Source organism: Equus przewalskii, chromosome 7, assembly GCF_037783145.1.
Source record: "Equus przewalskii isolate Varuska chromosome 7, EquPr2, whole genome shotgun sequence".
Classification (NCBI taxonomy): Eukaryota; Metazoa; Chordata; class Mammalia; order Perissodactyla; family Equidae; genus Equus; species Equus przewalskii.
Window position 1 is genome coordinate 86,297,948 of NC_091837.1, and position 25,088 is coordinate 86,323,035.

The window sequence follows — 25,088 nt, forward strand, 5'->3', positions numbered from 1 at the left end:
AAACTAAGAACCAGTAACCTTTGACGTGCACTAAAATTGCCAATGGATTAGTCAATCATGGTGTTTTTTAGGCATGTCGAAAGGTTTAACCTAGTCTTGTAGTAGCCTGTTAGTAAGGATAGACTTCTTTAACAAACTTCAGTCGCTGCAGCCACACAAGTTTACTTTTTCGCTCATTTGGAAGCTCTCCTTGGTGTTTCTTCTCCATGTGGTGACTCAGGGATCTATACTTGTCAGCTTTCAGCTTCATCATTTTATAGTCCTTCAGTTCCAGGCACACAGGTTAGGAAGAGGGACAGCATGGAAGTTCCCACCGGATGCTTACTTGTGAGATCCAGGGGAGATGGAAGCCACTTCCTTTCACATTCCATCAGCTGGAGGAACTCTAGCCACAGTGTCCTACTCAAGCAAGGCTTACCGGAACTGCTTCTGTTTTATTAACATCATGTAAATGTCTGTTAGTGTTCAATTTTGTATATTTTCAAGGTATTTCTTTCTTCATTAGACTAACTGATAGGTTTTCTGTTTTATATTGTTCTGCTTGTTTTCCAACAGACCAATTCTTCATCAGTTCAATTTTCTGTATTTGTTTTTAATAAATTATTTTTATCTTTTATAATTCTTTCCTTCTCCTTTCTTCAGATAATGTTGGTATATTTATCCAACGATTTGAGTTGAATGCTTGCGATATATATATCACACATACATATCTATATCTGTATCTATCTATCTCCATTTTTTATTGTAGTTAAATTGAGGTCATATCTTTTCTGCTAGCAACAGCTTTGACTCTCTTTCTCTAAGGTTTTCATAGTATTTTCATTATTATTTCCAAAATTCTACAAGAGGAGCTGTAATTTTCTGTTGATCTGACAGCTAGTTTGGTTAATTTTCATTTTTCCACATGACTGTAAATTATTTCTGCTTTGCATATATAGATGCATTAAATATTTACTGATTAGGAAAAAGCATCTTAAATAAATGCATAAATGGGTATAAATTTCAACATGGGATAAAGTCTATGAAGGAAATGAACAGGTTATATGAAAGATAATTTCAAAATAGTACAATGGATTATTATTCACATATGGATAATCAAGAAATCATCTCAGAAGAAATCATATTTAAACTACGACCTGGATGATAATTAAGAGTGACATGAGTGTGGAGTTGCAAAAGGTCTTTGTAGGCAAAAGGAAAAGCATGTCTGAACACTCTGAGGCAGGAAAGGATTTGATGAATTCAAACTGTAAAAAGGCGAATTCATGGAGAATATCCTATTGAGTTCTTTCATCAATAATATGGGAATGAAAAATCTTGCCTCTGCCTAAAACTGAAATTGATTTTGCCCTGGCTCTCACATATTAGTTTAGCTGGGTTTAGAATTCTAGGTTACTCAGCAACTGAAGACATTATTTTATTTAATAAGGTTTCTTGCTGTTGCAGATTATAAATCTACTGTTAGTTCATTTCTTTATACGTTTTCATTTCTCCCAATCTGTTTGTGCTTTAATAATCTCTTTTAGTCTTTGTTGTTTCTCAGTTTGTTTATAACATATCTGGTTTTGAATATATTTTTACATATTCTGCTCAACATTTTGCATGATGTTTTTCTTTCTATCCTTCTTTCCCTGAATAACATAGCATTGGGAGGTTATCTTATCAACAAAAATGCAAAATCTCACCCGGAGAAAACCACTTTTATCCTAATTCCTTTTCCTCCTACTTTCGACTCAGCAAGATTCAGGAGATATTTTGTGATTATAATACAACAAGTTGAAGGGCAAAGCCATGTATAGCTAAGAATGGAAAATCAGAAAGATGAAGAGAGCCCCATTCCTGGTGGCGTTTGCTGAGATGCTCTGTCTACTCTGGGTTACTGACGCCCAGCCTTAATATTGCATTTGATAAAAGCAAGCTAACTAACTAACCTATCTATTCTAGCCAGTCAGTCTAATTAATCTGTTACGTGTAATTAATGTATCACAGATGACTTACGCATATTGTATCACTTAAAAGTTACAATTCTGTAAAGTTGCTATTATTATATGCATTTTTACACATGAGGAAACTATGACTTGAAAGAAATTAAAATTAGTGAAGCTTTTCTATATTTTCTCAAAACGAATATTATTGGTAATATAGACATAACTGACTAAATAAAACATTAGTGGATTGTTGACAAACATTTTTTGGTCAACTGCTTGGTTATCTATGGCCTTGAATAAACACAAATTCATACTCTAAAGTTTGATTTTCAATCTGTAGGCTTTAGCACATGTGACTCACTTTACACATGGTCAAGCATTATCTCTGCCTAGAAGGTTCCAGAAACTAACGCCATCTTCAGACTTATTGATGGGAAGTCCTATCTCTTGACATAAATATGCATGTAGGTGGCCTACTAATACCTTGAAACCACATGGCAAAGTTGAACTCCTTAGCTCTTCTCGTTTCTCAAACATGTCTCTTTGCCAATATTCTTGCCTGAGATAATTTAAGCAACATCCTTGCAATCTTATAGGAAACAAATTTAATTTTGACTTATTCTTTACCCTGAACTAACCACATATTTGTAAAACCTTCCTCAAAAACATCTCTAACATTTTCCACTGCTATTTATCTACATTTTCCTACCCCAGTTCACTGTTTCTTAATTTCTCACCTTGACCATTGCAATATATTTTTAACTGGCCTCATTTCCTCCACTCTTTATCAGATTTATCTTTGAATCTCTGGTGGGAATATTTTTGTTCTTCCTCAAAAACCTGATTCTCTGCTTATGGACTAAGTCTCAAGTGGCTTAGCATGATATTTGATGAACTTATAATTTGTGTTCCAATATTCCTTTCCAAATAAACTCAAGTATATTCTTCAATCACTTAGGGTTATTTACATATATATACCATTTGTGAACACAATATTGTGGCTTCGCGCCCTTTTTACATTTCTTTCTCTATAAAGTTTCCATCATCTATTTTTCATCCATTGCTTTTTGCTACGATATTTAATTCTGTAGGGTAGATCTCCCCAAATGACAGCCATGGGGCACTGGATGTTGAAGTTTGTGTTGCCTGGGAAGCAGATTCTGAGACAGGTATCAACATGCAGGAAGTTTATTAGGGAGTACAACATCTATGGGGAAAGGGACAGGCAGCACGGGGTAGCGGGAGAAGTAGGGCTGGGGTGAAATAATAACAATACTTCAGCTGATCCTCGGAAAATCTCTGAAGCTGAGCCAGACCTGTGGAGCTGTCCCAAATTAGTGAGAAGAGCAGTTCTTTATACTTCTAAAATGCACTCGCTGCTCCAAAAAGGGGATGTGGAGTTAGGGAGGAGCCTCTTTGCAACCAAAGGGAAAGGGCTGTCATCACTCAACATTTCCAGCAGCTGGTGGAACGTATCCTCCCATCCTGAAGGCAGATCTGGAAGACACAGGACAACATCCTTCAGCACCAGATCATCCTTGTTTCTTGTCCACCCCTCATGATTTATTCCCAATCCTTTATCTTACCAATTCATTTGATTATTTCTTAGTACTTGTCACAACTGAAAAACTTGCTTATTGTCTTTAATCTATTACCTCTACTGAATTTGATAAGTTCTATAAGGTTAGAGGTCACATCTGCCTCGTTTACTTTTATGTATAGCATGCAGAGCCCAGTCATTGGCACATGGCAGACACTCAGTGAATGCTTGTTGAATGCATGACTGAAGATGTCTCAACTATAGCTAGCTATAGCTAGCACTAAAATCACTGAATTTGTTTTTAACATATAAGATATTAAATGAACACTCTAAAGATGCTACTTAAAACCACCAAAATGCTCTCATTTTAAAGCTATTATCTGTTGCCAAGTATTATAAATATGTTTACAAATAACGCTGAATTTATTCCTGTTGAAATATACTTTCCTTTGAATTTCTGTATTTCTTAAGGTCAGAATTATTATATAGATAGATAGATAGATAGATAGATATTAACATTTATCCTAAGAAATAGGCAGGTGGTACAAGATATTTTTATAACATGCTTAATTTGGATGAGATTGTGAGTTCTTTAACACATTTAAGTAGAAAATGATTTTGTGATCACAATCCAATGTATCTGAGTCAACTTTTGAGAAGAGAAAATATGCCCTTGTTGATAGCATTATTACGCACAGCTGGAGTCTAACAAAGCCATCAACAGACCTTGAGCAAGTTATTTCCAATTTTCTATGTGCTTCTCTCTATTAAACATAGTTGGACCATATGTTATATTGTGAATGTCAGGTTGTCTACATATCAATACCCTATTGTTATGCACATTTGAAATTACAGATGTAGAAACTTCTAATTTTCTCTAGATGTTTTAAAAAAGTGAACAAACAGGGGCCGGCCCGGTGGCGCAGCGGTTAGGTTCGCACGTTCCGCTTCTCGGCGGCCTGGGGTTCGCTGGTTCGGATCCCGGGTGCGGACATGGCACTGCTTGGCAGCCATGCTGTGGTAGGCGTCCCACGTATAAACTAGAGGGGGATGGGCACGGATGTTAGCTCAGAGCCAGGCTTCCTCGGCAAAGAGAGGAGGACCGGCAGTAGTTGGCTGAGGGCTAATCTTCCTCCAAAAAAAAAAAAGTGAACAAACAGAAATAACATATACAATAATACTTTTAAATTTCCTGTATGTAATCTTATTTTTCCTTTAAATAGATGCATATAAATATATTTGATTCATTTGTACTAGCCTCTCATTATGTCATTTTAAGTTGTAAGAAGATATATTTTAGTTCTGTCAGCTTGGCACGATCAAAATCATTTAAGCCTCAATACTTGATTATCAGCTACAAAATTAATTCTAGGTAGAAACACTATCTTTACTTATAAGCGTATACACTAATGCTGAGTTGATAAGCCATATACAAAATTTAAACCCTGCGATTAAATCCCTTACATCACTAGAAACAGAGAGTCAATCTATTTGAGAAACTAATATCCTGCCAAAAATATCTGTATATAAACACATTGTCTATGTTTATTTTCTATATCAAAGCCCAATACCATTATTTATATCCACTTATAAAAGGATTATGAGTTATATTTACTTCTCAGTTTTATGGCTTTGGATTTGCGGAGGATTACACACTGACGTATAATCTGTAGTACTGTGTATTTTTTTATGTATTTTTAATTTCTATTTGGATTTTTCTCTGCCCAAATAAAATTCAAATATATCACATCATGGTTTTATGTATTTCTACCATTAAAAATATAGTAGAATAAGCTTGCTCTAGAAGTCCATGTGGATCTTTATTACCCATGTAATTTTCTTTTCAAATAGAAGTCATTAACTCAAATGAACATCCTTTTGGATGCCTCCCAATTGGATGTCTATAAGCAAGTTACAGTGCAAATTGAGATTTCAGGTAAAAGCATCAAACATATGCATAGGATTATGGTTTGTGATCCTAAGTGCCTTCATCCTTTCCTGTAACATGTATTAAAGAAAGAACTGGTTGGGGGGAAATCTCATTACAAGAATAACAAAAAATGAGTGTATAGTAGCAAAGGTCATATCTTTGAGAATTAAAGAAGAAATCTATCTCTCTCCAGAAAGTAAAATGGAGGCGGTGGTGAATTAATGGATTAAAATGTCAAAGAACTTGTGAAGTTTTGGGAGATAAGGCCTCATAACAAGATTAAAGCCAGCTGTGGGATATAGTTTTGATAAAATGAAAAGTGCAGGGGTAATTTACAGCTAGGTTGGCTGTAAGCAATTTGCATAGCCGCTCCGAGACTGAACAGGGAAAATAGAAAATACAGCAGAGAGAGAAGGTATATGAGGAATTTAATGTATAGTAGGTATGTGACTAACATTAATCCCTTCCACCCTATACTGATTTTATTAAAATATCTTTGTATTAATGAAATAATATTTTCACCAAAGTGAAATCCAATTTTTGTCTTTATTAGAATAGAAAGTAAAAGGTATCCCATGAACATAAGTAAAATATATTTGGGTATAGATAAAATTTGATATATTTTCTCAAGTAACAAAACATGGCCATGCCAGGCCTGCCAACTTCAAGTGTAAGCAGAATTTTCCTATTGGCCCAATTGTTCCTTGCATCTTTTTAAGTGCTGAAAAACTTCTAGGTCATCTCCTTCCACCAAAGGAGACTTCTTATATTTCATTGCTCAGTTAGGTTACATCTATCTTCCTAAAGCAGTTCCTGGCAAGGGTAAAGCTTACTACAAGTGGCATATACTAGTGGTCCTCAAACTTTACACTGAGTCAGAAGCACCTGGAGGCCTTGTTCAAGCCAAGGTTCCTGGAACTGAAACCCTGAGTTTCTGATTCAGTAGATCTCGGATGGAGGTCCCATGTGATGTGGATGCTACAGGCGTGGGGACCATTCATGGAGAACAGACTTTGACTAATACAGATCTGTCTCCTGGGCATGAGAATAAAGTGACCTTCTCTGAGCAAATGGCCAAGCAATAGAACATGAATGCGAGGGCTCTGCCTGCAAGGATGACACATGGTTGGGGTGGAATTTATGTTGACAAACAACAGTGTTTTTGCTTCCTGCCTTCTTTTCTTCTTTCCTTTCCCCTCTTCTTCCTCCCACCTGTCTTCCTTCCTACCTGCACTTTCAAAGGTTGTTTTGTTTAGGTAACTACATCTAAACCAATCCAAGTGAATTGTACAAGCCTAGTGACACAGCATTACGTATCTGAGAAATAACTTTGCTAAGTCACAAGGGTATTTAAGTAGTTGTAACTAAGTGCATAACTCCTGAGAAAAAGCCATCACTTTGCAAATTTGTCATAACTTTTCCATTAAGCTCTGCATTATTTTTGCGGCAAATTCTTTATGTTTGACAAATCAAGAAAATCTTTCATTAAATGCTCTATTGTCATTCTAAATAACAGAATTGTGTTCCCTATTACATATCTCTCTGTAAAAGAATAAGATCTATAATTTGGCATTTGAAAATTGTATTCCGCAGAGAAGAAAGGAGAAATCTGTTTGCATTTTAGATGTGGTTTGTGATGTAATTTGGTAAAACACTGCTATGAGGTGCAGTGTTACTGGGAGGCAAGTGAAAGGACTATGGCCCAGCCCACTGGGGTCTAGCTGCCTGTCCAAATCTGTGTGTTCCTAGCTGCCCATGGGCACTACTCAGGTTTAAGAATCAATGGGTGTGAATCTGACTCCTATGAGGGGCTGAGGTTTGCAGGACAGCAGTGAGATTCCAGGAATCCCTCAGTTATTTGACACTCACATTGTCAGGAGACACTGGGAGGCGCATCTTTGGATGTTAGGGGTGGTGGTGGCTGGTCCGCATGGGAGCCTTCCTCTGCATTGTCCTCCTGGCTTCCTGGGAGTGGTGGCCAGCACTTTCTCACCAGGTTCTGCCCTCCTGTCCACATCTTCTTCCCACCTCGGCAGGATTTCTACCGCTCTGATTAGCGTTCTGAGTTTCACAGAGGCCAGGAGCCTGCCAGTTACCAAAGATATCATATCAAAATTCACTTTACGTCAGCTTTTTTCCTATAATAACGTGCTCTTCACACTGTTTTGCATTTTGATTTACTTAATAGAATATTTGGAGATATCATTATATCAATATACAAAAGGCTACCATATTCTACTTAATGATTTTTATTTAATCAGCTCCTTATGATGGATATTAGTTTCCAATCATTCACTATTAGTAAACGGAACTAATGCTGCACTAAATATCCGTACACATGCAGCATTTCACACAATCTTGTGCATACCTGTAGGATACATTCCTGGAAGCAGAATGGCTGGGTCAGAGTTTATGCGCATTTTAATTTCAAAGAATTTGGCTAATATTCCTCCATAAATGAATCTCTGTTTCTTCACATTTTACCAACAGATTGTGTTATTACACTTAATCTAGCCAGTCTGAAGACATGAGAAATGGTATCTTGGTGTGTTTCTTTTAATTAATCTTTTATTTTTGATAATTGTAGATTCATAGGCAGTTGTAAGAAATAACACAGAGAGATCTGTGCATCCTTTCTCCAGTTTCTCCAATGATCTTATCTTACAAAACTAGAGCACGGTAGTGTAGGATATGATGAACAGGATATTGACACTGATACAGTCAAAACACGGAATGTTTCATCAGGACAAGGATCCCCATTTGCCATTAGCCATGCCCACTTCCTTCTTGAGACTCCTCTTAGCCCACATCCTTAACCCCCTGCAGCCACGAACCTGTTCTCCACTTCTATACATTTTTTCATGTCAAAAACATTACGTAAATTGGAAAGATTTTTCTCTTATTTTGAGTGAAGCTGAATAACCTTCAATGTTTGAGAGATTCTATTATCTTTCCTGTAAACACTGTCCTTCCACATTTTCTAACAAGTCAATTTGTACAGACTTGATATCACTCTTGAGATAGTGAGACTTGTCCTTCTTCATTTTCCATGTAGGACGTTCTACTTTATTTGCTATACACAAAACGTATTCTCATTGTGATTAAATTTTTCATTTTATGATCTCATGATTTTTGATCATACGTGGAAAAATTTTCCCTACTTGGTAATTTAAAAAAACAGTATCCAAAATTTTCTTCCAGTGTTTTCCTATATTTTATGGCTTTTAGTTTTTACTTTTGAATCTCTGATTCATTTTTACTATTATTGTTGTTGTTATTGGTATGAGATGTGAGGACATATTTCATTTCCAATTGTCTAACTAGTTGTCCTGAAAGTAGATAACTACACATTTTTAACTACTGCCATTCTGTGTGATTTTTCATATATAAGGTATTATGACAATATCTTTTGGAAAATTAAAGAAATATCCTTGGATTTTCTTAAAGTATTATAACATTAGGAGGAACTAGAGCTTATTCTTTTCTTATGGTTTTAATAAAGATGTTTTCTACAATGACAGTACTTTTAATTTTGCACAGCAAATTTTAACTAAAAATAAGAAGCTACATTATTAATAATCTGAGGCCAATTAATATAACCTGTTAATTCATCTCTTGAATGGTATTGAGTATAACAAGATTGACTGGAGATCCAGTCATTTTGTGATAGATTCACTTTGTTTCTTCTCAGGATGGACCCCTTACCCCAGGTCTCTGAGCTAGATGCAAGTGTTTTCAGAAGGATGCCATTCCCAGCAAGATTCCAGCAGCACAAAACCTTTTCTCTTAAACAAACGATTAAAGAGCTGACTCAGTGGTATAGTGGTTAAGTTCCCCCATTTTGCTTTGGTGGCTCAGGGTTCACAGGTTCAGATCCCGGCACAGACCTGCACACTGCTCATCAAGCCATGCTGCAGCAGCATCTCACATATAAAATAGAGGAAGATTGGCACAGATGTTAGCTCAGTGACAATCTTCCTCAAACAAACAGAGAAGGATTGCAACAGATGTTAGCTCAGGGCCAATCCTCCTCACCAAAACAATAAGAATAATTTATTTACTTACTTATTAAAAGCAGATAGTTTGCTAACTTTTAGCACACGCTGATTTAGCAGATGAATAGCTCTTCTTGCACTTATTTTTATTACATTTTATTCTTCATTTGTGGATATGTTATTTCTCATTTTGGAAAGCATACATAAAAACTAAATTTTCATAACTTGGAAAATGGATCATTCACTCAAGAACGTAAAGAGTTGCATTGTGTTTTAGCCATTTTAGCCACATACAAATACATCTTCCATCTACAGTTATATGCTAATCATAATATTTAATTGCAGAAATGTAGAGCTCCAGATGAAGAGATGCCTCATTGGAATTCTTCCTAAAATGCTTTTCTCCCTTGTCAAAAGAAATTACTGTTGTTCTGACTGTATCAGAGTAAGTTATCAATAATGGAATCCCTGTTTTCTTTTGAAAGGAACTGGTGGACCTTCAACATGCCTACCAGAAACTAAGCAGACAATACCAGGCAAAAACAGCAGAACTGACTCATGCAAACAACCTCCTGGATCAAAGCGAGGCCGAAGCAAAGAAACTGAGGTTGCGAGTGGAAGACCTAAAACAGGGACTCATCCAAAAAGAAGACGAGGTATCTCACGAACGAACAGACGCTGGATAGATTCAGAATAGCATGTCATAGCATATATGAAGCATTTTCTCCTTTATTAACATATCACATTAATTGAGATAAAAACTTCACACTTTAAACCCTAAAATTAATAAAGAATTATAAGGGGCTGACCCCGTGGCTGAGTGGTTGGGTTTGCACGCTCTGCTTCAGCAGCCCGGGGTTTCGCCAGTTCGGATCCAGGACAAGGACATGGCACTGCTACTCAGGCCATGCTGAGGCGGTGTCCCACATGCCACAACTAGAGTACCCACAACTAAAATATACAACTATGTACTGGGGGCACTTGGGGAGAAAAGAAAGCAGAAAAAAAAGGAAATAAAAGAATTGTAAGTGTAAGGAAAGAGAAAACTATTTCATAGACAACACGCTCATCCTTATGGTGCTAATAGTATATTTTTTATGTGTACTCTATAGCTTCAAACATGTTTCATCATGGGCCTGTGTGTGTGTATGTGTTTATATATGGGGATGGTATCATTAAAGCTTGCTGTTTTGGGCCTGTATATTAGAGAAGTATGATATATATCACAATTGTATATTACAATATATATTCTCCCCAGTGCTCTCTGGTCTTTAAAAGAATGCAGGCCTCTTGTTTGGTTGTGTAAGGTCCACTTGTTAATGGAGTATGGAGTATTTAAGAGGTTTCTGGAAGGCAGAGGCCTCACTGTGATGTCCTGACAGCACACCTGCAATAGGGAAGTGATTTCAGCTGCAATTACAAGCAACAAAGAGCTTCATTTTTTAAAAAAACCGTCTCAAATGTCAGTGAGATTGTGCGACTGTCACCACATGGCGGCAGATACTTCAGATGGCGTTCCCATCACTGCATCTGTTCCTGTTGGACAACTTTTGAGGCAAAAATCATTAGTTCCCTTGGTAGAAAGACTGTTTCCAGATAACGCCAAACAGTTGGAAATTGAAGAAGAAAACGGCATTGTGTTTCCAAGAGGCGGTTCAATAACAGAACACATTCCATATTTTAAGATTTAATTTTTAATTAAAACTAGTCTGGTCAAACAAACTTGATTCTTTTCTCCAATAGCATCAAGTAAATACAGAATCATTTGACCAGCTAGGCTTATACATAGTCCCCTGATCCCAGTAATGTGGACTTGTCTGTCGGCATTGCATTCTTGATGTGTCTCTTTTTATGAAGATATGTATGCACTTTTTAGTAATGTACCTGTGTAGTGAGGCTGGACTGTGAAAGAGTAAGTCAGGGAGGAATTGAGTAGAAAGGCTCAAGAGAATGGCTTTAGGTTTTTATTTTATCATAGCCATTATTCCTGTGAATAGTTTTAATATGTGAGTATTTGTTGGAGGTGGTGGTAAATAAATCACTGTTTGTCGCTCTAGGCTTTAAGAAATTGCTTGTGACTGAATCATCAGCAGGGAAATGGTGAAACCATGCAAGATTCAAGGGATAATGAAGTAGTAGTTCCAAAGATCTGATTCAGCTCTCCAATCGTGTAATTTAAATGGCTGTGGTCTTCAGGATGGTCACATTGTTTGCCCTCCTGTGTAGGAGATTTATTCTTCCCACATCATCAACATCAGGCTTGGCCATGTGACATTTCCTCTGCCAATGCCTTATGAGCAGAAGCCATGTGTGCCACTTACCATCAGGGCTTTGAGAGCCAAAATGGCTCTGCTGTGCCTCTTTCCCCACATATCTTTTCTGCCGTGTCTCATGTTGTGAGGCCAGCATGTCCAAAATAGACATTCAGTCAGCATGAATCCTGATGAAGAGGACATAGAGCAGAGCCTTTGCTGACACAAATGGATCCACACGGGGAAAACGTCAAGATTTATTGTGGTAAGCCACTGAAATTTTGGATTTGTTTGTTACTACAGGAAAACTCAGTTAAAGCTGACTGATGTGGTCATTAAATGACAACAAAATTTGAAATTGTATGACATCGGTTCCCGTGCCCAAAGTAGGTGGTGAGAAAACTTACTGGGGGCTAGAATGATGGCAACCCACTGTACGGAGTCTTGAAAAGTTTGGTACATATTTCCTATAGTACTTTGGAAAGCAAATGTGTAGACCATGAACTTGTGGTTTTTAGGTGAATAGGTATGTGACTGGTATTTCTTGTTTGCTATTGGTCCATTTGACAAGTGCCTGGAAGGAAGATGAACTCCGAAAAGAACTGCCAATTTTCAAAGAGATATGTAAGGAAACATAGAAATGTAAGTAGTTCTGTGACTTCCAGGGTCTGACTTTCATTTTCAAATAGTAAAATATAAAGTGGAGGATGCCTTTGAAACATAGATATAAATTAAAGTTGAGCTTTCTGGCAAGGACCAAATCAATGATGTGGCCATTAAGCCTGTTGTTAAAACTTCCTAATCTACTATGGTTGTTCCCTGTAAATTCTTTAAACAACGTGGCACAGGGAAAGGAGCATGATTATGGCTCTACCAGAACATCTCACGAATTCTGGGTAACTGCAGGTAGCTCAGTGACAATGGAATGTCTCCAAAAGAATTGCAGATGTGATAGTTGACCTGTGTAATTTACCGGAATCAAATAGAATAAAGACTATTAAGTTTTTGTGAAAGTTATACTGGCAAATGAGTTTCCAGCTTGGGACGAAAGAGACTGGTTTCTTAAGATTTGAAAGGATCCTTCATTCCTCCCAACTTCCATGGACAGGGAGCTGGCTGAATATGCCGTCTACACCCTGAGAGGGAATAACGCCCATTGCCATATTCAAATATGGACAAAAAAAGAAGGGCTTCCTAGAGAGCAAAGCCAAGGACCATAGAAAACTACAGATAGGCAACTATTTTCAGGGAGCAGAACCTGAGGTAAAGAAAGGAACATCCCCCTTGGGCAGAACAGAAGTTCCTTGCAACATCTGCCAGGTTAAGATTTCGTAAATATTTTCTATTTCTTTTTCTATATGGAAGTTTTATTGCAATTTTATTCTCCTAGTTTCACTACAGAATATTGGGTGTGCAGGGGGTTGTAAATTACTTGTCTTTTGAGCACATAGATTTCTGGAGCAAGAGAAGACATATTGAGATCTGATGTAAATATTATCACGAGATCTTTGACTTTGAGACCTATGCTGTCATTGGAAAGTCACTTGGGGAACTTCTCTTGGGGAAAGGGTGAAAATTTTTGAACAAAGAAAGGAGGAAGACAAATAGTTTGTAACCAAGAGGATGGGCTGTGTTATACTGTAGGTGAGAGTGTGAATGAGTGAGTGTGTGAGCATGCGTGTCTTTTAATATTTGCTGCCATTTTCTGTGGGAAGAATATAGTTTCCAAGCATGAATGATGGGCACAGTCCTGTGACTTGCTTCACAAATGGAATTTGTGTGGCTTTAAAACAGAATCTTTTGGAACCATAGCTCCATGTGCAGAAGTATTTGGGTATGTTTTATATTCGAAGTCTATAAATAGATGCTTTGAAATATACGTTCAACACACAAAATATTTCAATGTTCTGCACCTCTACATCCAATCAGTTGATCAACAGAGAGGACTCACCCAAAGCACTATCAATTTATATGGGATTGTAATCTGGATTATTTGATTGCAGTTGTCACATCTTCAGTTTTCTCTGATTAAAGGTCATCACTGATTTTGATGGCTGCAAATGAAAATATTCCTGACAGAAATAAGATTTTGCATTAGATAGCAGTCAACATTTCCACAATTTGACTTATCATTGAGAAGCAAAGAAAATTCTGTCAGTTTCACTGCTCAACTTTTTAATTTCATAGTAGCAAATTGCTCAAATTGCAATTAGTTGAAATTAATGTTTAATTGGAACTGTCAAATACAAATTTTCTAACTCCTACAAGCCAACAGATTTTAAATAAATGAAAATGAGATATTAATCCTCTATACTGTAGAGAGAATAGATATTTGGAGCCCATAAGAGAAAACCCAGAGTCTAATTAAAGAAATAAGCAAATTAAAAAATTTCTTTTTTGGATGAGATGCTTTTCTTCAAGCAATTGACACACCAAAAAATCTAATTTGATGTATATTTGTTAGAAGTTAAACGTTCTTTTCTCATCATTTCATTGAAGTCTTTCTGTGAATATGTATTACATTATATAATGGCAAAATTTAATTAAGACTTCATTACCATAGTGCAGGACCAATTACATATAGTGTATCCACATTAAAATACCAAAATAATTGGCTGCTTTAATAAATATGGTGGGAAAAGTCTAATAAATAATATAATAATGCAATAAGCAAAGTTGGTCGAGACAGAACATGTGTAAACTGAACTCCAGAGTTTCTGCCTCCCTAGTACTTAGGAAGCATGGAGTAGAATATAAATGATTACTAAGACCTGTGGCTGCTCTGCACTGTAGAACTAGTGTCAGGAAGGATAAAGGACAGAATGAGAAAAGGTTTGCCAAAGGATATTTTAAATTTGGTAACGCAACACCACATCACATAAAAAAGGAAAAATCGAGGGAAAAATTCAACTATCACCCCACTGTGGTATCATATTACTTTGGTATATGGACTTCAAACACCTAGGCACTTTTATGCATAATTGCAGTCATTATTTACAAATTTATCAATTACCATAACCAATTTTCATGTTGCTATGTAGTTTTCATAGTTGGTCTTTCAAGAGAGGTGTAATATTTATTTCCTTGGATATAAATTTATTTAATCAACCAATCGTCCCTTATTAAAGATCACTTGGATTTTGCTCTCCCAACATACCTCTACTGTGAATACTTTGATGTACAGACCTTTTTTTTTTCCACTGGAAAAAAGTTTTCTAAGTGGAATGATTGGTTAAAGGATATGAATATAATACGGCTCTTTACATATAGAGTATTACCAATTTTCTATGCTTCTCAATGATAGGTCAAATTGTGGAAATATTGATAGTCATCTAATACAAAATCTTAACTGCACCTTAACTGATGTGAAATGTGAAAGTGAGTTAAACCTCAAATGATTTATTTATAAAATTAACAAGTGTTTAATCACTCAGTTTGCTGAGTTGTTCATTGGGTTTACTTTTCATTTCAGTTTCTTCCTTATGTTGAACTCTTTTCCCTGAGTGTAATTCAATATTTACTCTGGACTTGTTCTCTGTGTTTATGTTTAGTAATAGCTTCTGTAAATAAGAGGACTTTCGAAATATTCAGTGAACATTTAAAAGAGAAGTAAATCAGAGGTAAAGTAAGCCTAGCCTAGAGATGCCTATAATTCACAAAGCAAACTACAGAGGATGAGAGTTACCGTATAGTAACTAAAAAGTAAAGGCTCGATAGTCAAGGGAGGAAGAATTGCCTAACTTTAAGATGACATTCTTGCTTTAAGTAATTCATCGATTTCTTCATTGAGCTGACATTTATTGATCTAGGTCCTCAGTAGAACTCGAGGTACAAGATTAAAGACATACATAAAATATATTTCCACCATGAGGGGTAAAGCCTAATGCAACGATTTTGTAACCTGGCTACACAATAGAAACACTTTGGAAGATTTAAAAAAATACTAATATTCAAGTCTCACCTCCAGAATCTGAGTCCATTGTTATGGGTGGGCCCTGTCCATTAGCATTTTTTTAAAGCTCCTAAATGATTCTAATGCCTTGCCAAAGGTCAGAACCACTGATCTAATAAGAAAAGGCTGCCACCATTGAGTCTCAGATTCATAGCTTCGGTCTCCATTGAACACATATATTTGTGATAACAGTATAGGTAGAGGATAAACAAAATGACGCTGCCAAAAAGAGGCTCGTATTCCATTGTAATTGGTACCTGTTAGTATGGTACAATGCAAAATTAATTAATATAACGTCTTCTAGTTTTGAAATTCAAAAGGTGAAAAATCACTTAAGCAAATGGAAAGAGTAAGATACTAGTGAACACTGTAAGTTCACACCAAAAGTGTTAGTGTTTTGCTAAATGCATTGTCGGTGTGGCTTTACACTTTGCAATTATCACTTTATTATTACAGCTTAGCTAATTCTGGCCTCACATGTTAATGCCTCTGGTGTCACAAAGGTGAATCTTTTCAAGTCTGATGTCATCAGCAATGATGAATGTGAGAGACACTTTGGTTAAACCTACAGAACATTAATTATCTAAATTAACTGCTGATTTTTAAGCAAGTCTTTATTTAGAAGGACTCAGAAATCCTTTCCTAGCCCTAAATATATTTTCTTAAAATTTCATTAGTTTACACCCTGGTAATTTTAAGATTGTGAGAATAGTGGTAGACTGAAATTCACATTTATCTATGAAAAAGATGTGGTAAGTGTTTCAGGTAACATTAAAAAGAAATAACAAAGAAAGAGGCCAGCTGCTGGTTCACATGGGGACACAGCCGTGACCACAGACCCAGGATTCAAACTGAACTGTAAAAACCAGCCCAGTTCATTTAATATTTATTGCTTCCTAACTTCTATGTTAGATGTTAGAATATACTTGAGTTACTCCCAAGAAGAGATTTTTAGTGGAGCAGGGGATATTCAAAAATAAATATACGAAGTTAAACATAACAAAATAAATGTCAAGACTGTGGTATTCAGAGGATGTCCAGAAACAATTTGCCATGTTTCTTTTCCTTCCAAGGCTTAATGGCTATTTGTAATTATGTGTTTGTTTTAATTATTTATTGTCTGACACCCCAACTGGAGTCTATGGGCAAGGACCGGTGCAGTCTGTGCCTCTAACAGTGCCAGCATTCAGTAGAGCTGTCTCAGACGTCTCCATGATGAAGACATCAGGGACACAACAACAACGTAAACAGAAGTCCAGCAACCTGGTCTCTCTATATTTCTAATCTAAATCATTGTAATAATTTCATTCCCACTTCCGTGGCTAATTGGAAGGTTATCATTTCCTGCAGTCATTTACCACGTCTTTGCTTTCTCTTCACTTCACCAACCGCCTCCCTTGTCTAGCACTTCTGCTCCGCCTCAGAATTTGATGACAAACCAAACCCAACGTGTGTGCTGTATTCTCAGCTAAAACTTTTATGCATTGAGTGTGAGTTGAAAATGTAGCCTCAGATAGGGGCTGAGTAAAATCAAGATGTTTCAGGGACAGGTTATGTGGAAAGGTTTAGCCCGTGATCGTTTGTTAGCTTTTCCTCTTAACTCTAGCAGCATTTATTAGACCACCGCCCTTTAGCCTTTTTATATGTGTATTTAACAGTATCTGATATTTTATTCCCTCTCTTCATCCAGCTCTGTTGTTGTCCACTCATTTATGCTCTGAAAAATGATGGAAGAGACATAGACCTCATTATATTAGGGGAAAAAAGCCAATAGAAAACTCAGTAAAGAAAAATATCTTTCTTCTTTTGTTTTCTTTCTTTTTCTCTCTTCGGTGCTCTGGTGCTGAGAGTTGAGTTAATCTCACTTATTCCTGGGCGCATTCATTCTTCCGTGCCAATCCATTCTCTTTATTTATATATTCCCTTTTATATTCACATCTCAGTCCCATGCCCTTCTTCCACGTGCAGCCATTTCAATGAGATTTTGTGTATCTTTTTGTTCAAATGTGTTTTCACACACTGTGTCCTTCGTTTTGTGTGTATGTCTTTTAATTAATGTTCACCCTGTTCCTGGTCTGTAGCCCAGGGAACTTCTCATATAGATCCATGAGAGGGTGGGTACAGGATATTTGCTGCAGGATTGGGTCTGAGGCTGACAGATGGATGCATCCGGGCCTTTGGTCACTGGGAGAGCAGAGGGATCAACTCTGTGGACATGCACCATGGGGTGCTCTACTTTACAGCAGATTCCGCGAAGACATCATAATGCCGAGGGATCTTAAAAACCGTGATTAGTGAAAACAGAGAAGCTGGAGACTTTTTAGAAAGTAATATCTTTCTGATCTCTGACTATGACTGAGTAATGTTAGAAGAGGCAGGTGAAAAATGTAATTTCAACCTAGCTTCTGAAGTTTTGACACAATGTTTGGTGTAGTGGGCAAGATAAAGGAAAGGAGTCTGATCAGGAAGTAACCTCTGGTTTGTGCATTCACTGGTGTGATCTCGGCTAATCATTTCACCACTCTGGGAGACACTTTCCTCACCTATAAAATGAAGAAGAATGAGCGGGATTCCATACATTCAATCATTAAAATGTGCGTAGTGGATTTAATGAAACCTTTGAGGGAAGTAAAGAAACACTCTATGTTTAAATATGAAAATTTATGCATAATTTATCTAACTAGGTCTCGGGTTGAATGTTCAGCATTTAATTCAATCTCACAGTATATAACAATGCTTAATTGAATGTTCCAATATTTAACATATAATGTTATATTTTATCTAATCTTTATTATAAAGTTTAAATGTTGGCTATTATAGTGATTTATTAATATAAATATTAATATAATTATATTATTATCTCATGTAAGTCTTACTATAACCCTGAAATTAGGTATCGTAATTACAGTAATTATAGAAATTTGAGATTTAAGTAAATGACATGACCATAGTCACAGATGGGAGAAGAGCTAAGATACCAGCTCAAGCACTGAAATATATGTTAAAAACATATCCTGTTTTTATACATTATCATATTCTTTACACAATGAGGACAATACTTATGTGCATAGAACTATTTTTCCCTGCAAATGAAAATTTAAAGAGAAAGTTTTATTTAGAATCTTGGCTTCCATGTTGGATTACTAAACATCTTGATAAATGATTGGTGTTTCAACTTCCTGGTGAGCCACATCAAAGGGAACACTCAGGGACAATATTTTTTTTGCTCTAATTAGAATGTACTCTTCATGCAAAAATAAGAATTGAGTTCAATAGTAAAATATTTCAAATGCTGTCCCAAGAAGATAAAACAAGGGACATTTTATTTTGTTTAAGGAAGTAAAATTCTTTCTCAAATTTTTTTTATATGCAATATATGATAATGGGAAAGAGTGACTTTTTAAGTTATTAAAATTATGTTGAGAAGAAAAATGTCAGGTGGACTTATATTTTTAGATTTCTATGTTTTCTAACTTTCTAAAATAAGAATCATATTACTAGTTTTCACCAGTAATATTTGAAATTCTGTCTTTTTTGAAGATTTGTCAGACACGTCATTTATTACAGGATAATTTGGCTACCTGACTACAGTAGTCCCTCCTTATTTGTGGTTTAATTCTCCATGGTTTCACTTACCTGCAATCTGAAAATATTAAACGGAAAATTCCAGAAATAAACAACTCATAAGTTTTAAATTATGTGCTGTTCAGAGTAGCATGATGAAATCTCACGCCATCCCACTCCATCCCGCCCGGGACATGAATCATCCCCTTGTCCAATGTATCCAGATACTACCTGCCCATTAGTCACTTAGTAGCCATCTCAGTTATCCAACCATCATGACGACAGGCAGTCCTTGTGTTCAAGTCACCCTTATTTTATTTAATAGTGGCCCCAAAGCTCAATAGCAGCGATGCTGGCAATTAAGATATGCCAAAGAGAAGCCATAAAGTGCTTCCTTTAAGTGAAACGGTGAAAGTTCTCTACTTAATAAGGAAAGAAAAAACCATATGCTGAGGTTGCTAAGATCTATGGTAACTTTTATCATAGTATCTTGTTGTAATTGTTGTGTTTTATTATTAGTTATTATTAATCTTTTACTGTGCCTAAATTATAAATTAAACTTTCCCATAGGTGGGTATGTATAGGAAAAAACATAGTAAATGTAAGTTTCGGTACTATCTGCAGTTTCAGGCCTCCACTGGGAGTCTTGGAACCTATCCCCCAAATAAGGGGGAACTACTGTAATGTAGAAAGTTAAATTTTTTTTAGGGTTCCTCAAACTGAAACTATTAAGAAAGCAATGACTACATTTAAACCCTCAGAGCTCTAAGGCTATGAAACTCTTAGATGAGTCATTTCTGCATTCCGCTACAATAAAATTGAAAACTTTTGAAATTTAAAAAAAATATATATATGCCAGATCCATAACTATTCATTTGTGTGGCTCTACTGTAGTTGAAAAATCAGATGATATGGGCCAGCCCGGTGGCACAGTGGTTAAGTGTGCACATTCTGCTTTGGTGGCCTGGGGTTTGCCAATTTGGATCTCAGGTGCAGATGTGGCACTGGTTGGCACGCCATGCTGTGGTAGGCGTCCCACATATAAAGTAGAGGAAGATGGGCACAGATGTTAGCTCAGGGCCAGTCTTCCTCAGCAAAAAGAGGAGGATTGGCAGCAGATGTTAGCTCAGGGCTAATCTTCCTCAAACCAAAAAAAAAGAAAAGAAAAATCAGATGATAAATATAAACCACACAATTAGATATATTTAAAATTTTATTTGTAATTTGATGCATTTTGACTTAATAACTACAGATACAAGACTAAAATTTATGTTGGCAAAAATTATCAGTTGATGCAACAAACAGATCAACTTTTCTGTGGAGGGAAAATGAGTGAGTAGGTTTTTTGATTCAAGATGAATAAACATAACTAATTTTATACTTTTGAATTATGTAGAAATTGGGCTAATTATATTTGAATAAAGGTATCAGAATAATAGTTACAAGCATATGATACATGTTTTCTACAGTAGACATTTATAAGTACAATCGCCTGCACCCCTCCTGTACCCTCAGGTTCCACAGCCGAGGATTCCGCCATCCCAGGGATTTGCGGTATGGAGAGCTAAGACACAAGCATCCGGGGATTTTGGCACTGGGGTGGCAGGGAGGGAGAATGTCCCTGGAACCAATCCCACTTGGATTCCGAGGGGTGACTGTATTTGGTTTCCCCTGTATCAGTCAGTAACACTGAGAATTTTAAGAAAAGCTCAAATATTTTTGAAGTATTGAATAAACATTATATAGTTATTATAAAGGTTTATAGCAATATTTTTAAACAATATGTATTGATAAGATAAATATTATTTTAAACCACTTACACAGGCAGACAAAATTGTCATGGAAAAAGTGGTTTTGTTGTGTTGATGTCAGTTGCCATGGAAATACAAAAAAATGACACTTTAGGCTTAAAATGCTATTTAATTCTTCTGTACATCTACTACCAAAGAACACATTGGAAATAGGAAAGAATTATAGATAACATGCACCCTAATTGCAATCTAAAGAGCTATCTTCCATGGTCTGAAGTGGAAACATAAATCAACTTGAAAAATACACCGAGGGGAAAGAGAATAGGTATTTATTCTATTAATTTGTATTGAGTCGTGATTTTGCAAATAAGTCTTCAGGAATCAGACTTTATATTAAAAATATGGAATTATAAATTTGTGTTAAAAGTATAACTACATATTTTATGTGTGTGAATAAATATGTATATATGTGTATGCACATACATTCTTCCACAATTTCTATTACAAACAATTGTCCGCATAAATGGTAATTGCTTAGAAAACATAACAGTCTGTTAAATTAACCTATGTTACTTCATATAGATTGAAAGTAGTTAGGTTTTTGTCTGTCACCGTATCAGGTGTGGAGGAGCAAAGTTAAAAAACATGGAAAATAAGTGCAGTTGTCATCGTTAGGAAACATTTGGATATCTCTTTTGTGATGTCCTCTATCTTCTGTGGGTCTTGTAATTAAGGGAATTCCAGATCCTCAGAGTAGATTTCCTAGAAAATGGGGGCAGACCAGCAAGGGTGAGGAGAGTCATTTTTGGATTGCAAGAGTCAAGGTACAACTGGTTCTGAGGTTGCCAAAGGCCAGAGCTGAGCATAACTATCTGAAGTCAGCAGTCAAATGTCCTAGAGCCAGAAGCCAGGCAACAGAAAACAGGTGTGTGAGGTAGTCAGGGCAGGGTGGAAGAAACCTCAAGCATGTAGAATTTGTGGCACACTTATGAGCTTGAGGCTCTTACCTCTTACACGAGGTAAGATGGAGTATTATTCATGGAGTAGAAGCCAATTTCCCACGAATGGACACCAAAGGGAAAGGAAAAGAGAGAAGAGAAATCTTATTACAGGTGTTGTAAATAGGTAATCTGGCTTGTAATAGAAAGGAAGTATTAATACATAAAGATAAATTCTAATAGTGTGAAAAAAGATCCAGCAGTTTAGAGTAGATTAATATAATAGCCAAGGAACATATGTACACTCATTTGTTTTAAAGAAACAGAATAGAATTAGACAAAGACATTGGCAGAAACCTTAAAACCACAACAAAAGACTACTTTGGAGAGCAAAGGGACCATGTCGTTCATTAGGAAATAGAGTTAAAGAAACTGGATCCAGAGCTCAGAGGCAAGATGCCATGAGAGACTCTGGCACCTACCTTAAGGCCAAGGAAGACTATTGCTGTGGCTATGACTGTTCAATGCTATTAAGGCTTGGCAGTGTTGACAGCAGGTGAGCTTCTATGTGAGTGTATACGACATTTGCTTTTATAGTCATCTCCTAATGATATAAAATCTATGTTCTTACTATAGCTACACATTTTATTGCTTTAGCAAGCAGGAAATATTTTATTTTTGGTGAAAGCTATAAATAATAACGCACAGACAGAGATTTTTTTGTTTAAAGAAACTGATTAGCTTAGGAAAGGGAGAAAGATAGTTCTGTCACTACTTGGTAATAGCACATTTGATTGGAAGGAACCACTTTTTAAGAGTTAAATTAGTGTCTTGAATGTCTGACTTGTATGTTCCTGAGGCGATAATCATGTTTCAGAATGCAATGAGGTGTGACTCTATTAACAATGGAAGAATAGAGTTGAGTGAGAGAGTTGGGGTCCAGAACTTGATGTACAGGCTAGGATGGAGGTAAGCCAGAGCCAGGATGTCAGATCGAGATTGAAGACACTTGGGAGGGCAGTCTACAAAAGAGAGCTCCAAAATGGGTGTTGTCGGAACGATTCTGAAGAATCCAGGAGGAGGCAGTCTTTAGAGTTGGCGTACAATCATCACCATCCATCACAGAACCCTCATACAGTCATTCAGAGGGGGTTCTAAGAAGACTTTTGCGATTCCCTCAGGATCTCAGTGAGAGGAACTGGGATACTTACCATGTATCAAGAGAGAATCTGGTCTCCAAGCTGGGAGACAGGTGATGTCTTGCTCTCAGAATGAAGCAAAACACTGTATTCTGAGGCTCAGCCTAAAGACAGATGATCAGCACAAGTCCCAGAGTGCTGAACTTGGTCTCCTTAAAATCCTCCTCACTAAACTCAGGAAAAGGTCTAGGAAATAGATTTAGAGATATAATAACCCTGGAGGTGGGAGAAGAAGGAAACAGAGACTGAGAATCTGTTAGGGTCTCCACCGTGACAGCTGTAAATGCCAGAAATAATGTCATTTATTTTTTTCTGCTGCGTATTTATCTGCTATTTTATCTCCTTTGTATTCAGCAGAGAAACACATCTGAAGTCCCAGTTCTCTAAGAACTTATGTTCTATGAAAGGACAATAGATGCCTAGAAGTAGTAAGCATCCAAATAAGTAATATAAACAAGCATAGATAGGAAGGTATCAGGAAAGTCGTCTGGGAGAGTCCCACCCAGCTTGCTGGGTTATGATGGAGAAATGACTCGGTCTTTCTGTTCCTCATCTTCCTTAGTCAGAAACGGACAGAGTAGGATTAGATGAGGCTCAATTTTCACCTCCAGCACTATTCTTTAAGTCTATTATTCAGGCATAATATAATTTAAACACATACTAGTCAAACTTTAAAAATCATCAAGTTTTCACAGATGTCCCTTTTGTAACGTCCCGTAGTGTATTTTAAATAGGGCTTGGAAGATCTTTAAGACAAGTGTTCCTTCATTAGAGGTGGACTAGGGGACCCATTCCTTGAGGCCATGTGATGGTTTAGACGACCTCAGCAGGTGATGTTCATATCCATGACTCTATGGAAACAGTTTTGCTTCTTGACGTTATCAAAATGGTTTTCCAAATCTAATAAATCATAAAACAATGTAAAACGCATTTTCACATTTTCTTGATGGGCATTAGACAAGCACATAGTTATCTTTTTTCACTCATCCAATTTGTGTGATGTCAATGTATGTACTTTTAGAAATGGAATTTTCCAGATGCAACAGGAAAGATTAATTTTGATGGATTAGCTTGCTCTGTCCAGGTGCAAATCATTTGGAACGTTAATACATTCAGTTTAAAGCTCCGACAGTTTAAAATCTTGTTTAATGTTTGGTTTTATGTATTATGACATCAGTAAAATTTTAGATTATTGACATGTTGATGGAGAAGGTAATCTTTTTTTAAGTTTTAGGCAAACTAAAACTACTTTGTAGTAAAACTATTCTATAGTCAGAAAAATAGAATTTCTTTTTCCTTAAGGAATGTGTATGTGCAATATTGCTTTGATTGCCAGTTAACCAGTGACTACCACGTAAAATACCAATAAGGGAATTGTATCATTCATCCTATACACACATTTTTGAATGAAAGGATATCGTGTACTGAGTTCCTAACAAGTGCCAGGTCTTTAATTAGGTAGCAGTAATACAATGATTATATAAAAATGCAACATTGGTTACTGGCACTTAGAAGACACTCAAATATATGTTGAATCAATACCATATTGAGGAAACTGGGGGCAGCTAGCTTAGTCTAGTCAGAAAGCTTCTTGGAAGAAACATGAGAAACTGAGGAAGAAACTGAAACTTTAAGAATAAATAGGAGTGAGCATATAGCCAGGGCAAGAGGGAATGACGGGAATGGGGAGAAAGAGCAGCATCTGTGAAGGCTAAAAGATGAAAGAGTGGTGGGCAATGTGAAGAAGTGCATGAAATTCAGTGCAATGGAATGGGGTGGTGGGGAGAGAATTTGGAAGAGGAACCTAGGACAGCCAGCACAAGGCCTTGACAACTAAGTGAGGGGAATTGTAAGTCTTGTCTGGAGGGAAACCACAGAAGTATTTTGGGCAGGTCTGAGATATGGCTGTTTACCACCTCTCAGTGATGACTGTGTTCTTTCCCAAGTCCCTTGTGCCCTGGATCTGGAGGGGAGGTAGGTGACCTCGTTGCTATCTATCTATTCATGTCTACCTCCAGACTTTTGTCCTTTTCTCTGCA

At 36.6% G+C, this 25,088-nt stretch overlaps 1 protein-coding gene and 1 long non-coding RNA gene across 6 annotated transcripts in view; one reads left to right on the forward strand and one right to left on the reverse strand.

Moving 5' to 3' along the window:
• The window catches only part of CCDC102B (coiled-coil domain containing 102B), a 281,402-nt gene that overhangs the window by 206,000 nt on the left and 50,314 nt on the right, over positions 1 to 25,088 (forward strand). For 2 of the 4 annotated variants that reach the window (XR_011542096.1, XR_011542095.1), the window contains exons 7-8: positions 9,879 to 10,049; positions 11,451 to 11,910. Coding sequence is in view for 2 of the 4 variants with exons in the window: in XM_070627845.1 (XP_070483946.1) it covers positions 9,879 to 10,049 (171 nt within the window). In the remaining 2 variants the exon portion in view is untranslated. The remainder of the gene's footprint in view (positions 1 to 9,878; positions 10,050 to 11,450; positions 11,911 to 25,088) is intronic. The other 2 variants (XM_070627845.1, XM_070627846.1) reach the window with 1 other exon arrangement.
• The window catches only part of LOC139084593 (uncharacterized), a 42,616-nt gene continuing 20,628 nt past the window's right edge, over positions 3,101 to 25,088 (reverse strand). The window contains exons 3-4 of one of the 2 annotated variants that reach the window (XR_011542097.1): positions 7,268 to 7,483; positions 3,101 to 3,425 (exon numbers count right to left, since the gene is read on the reverse strand). This is a non-coding gene — a long non-coding RNA (uncharacterized lncRNA). Of the gene's footprint in view, positions 3,426 to 7,267; positions 7,484 to 21,061; positions 21,675 to 23,061; positions 23,266 to 25,088 lie in introns of those variants that run through there. The other variant, XR_011542098.1, reaches the window with a different exon arrangement.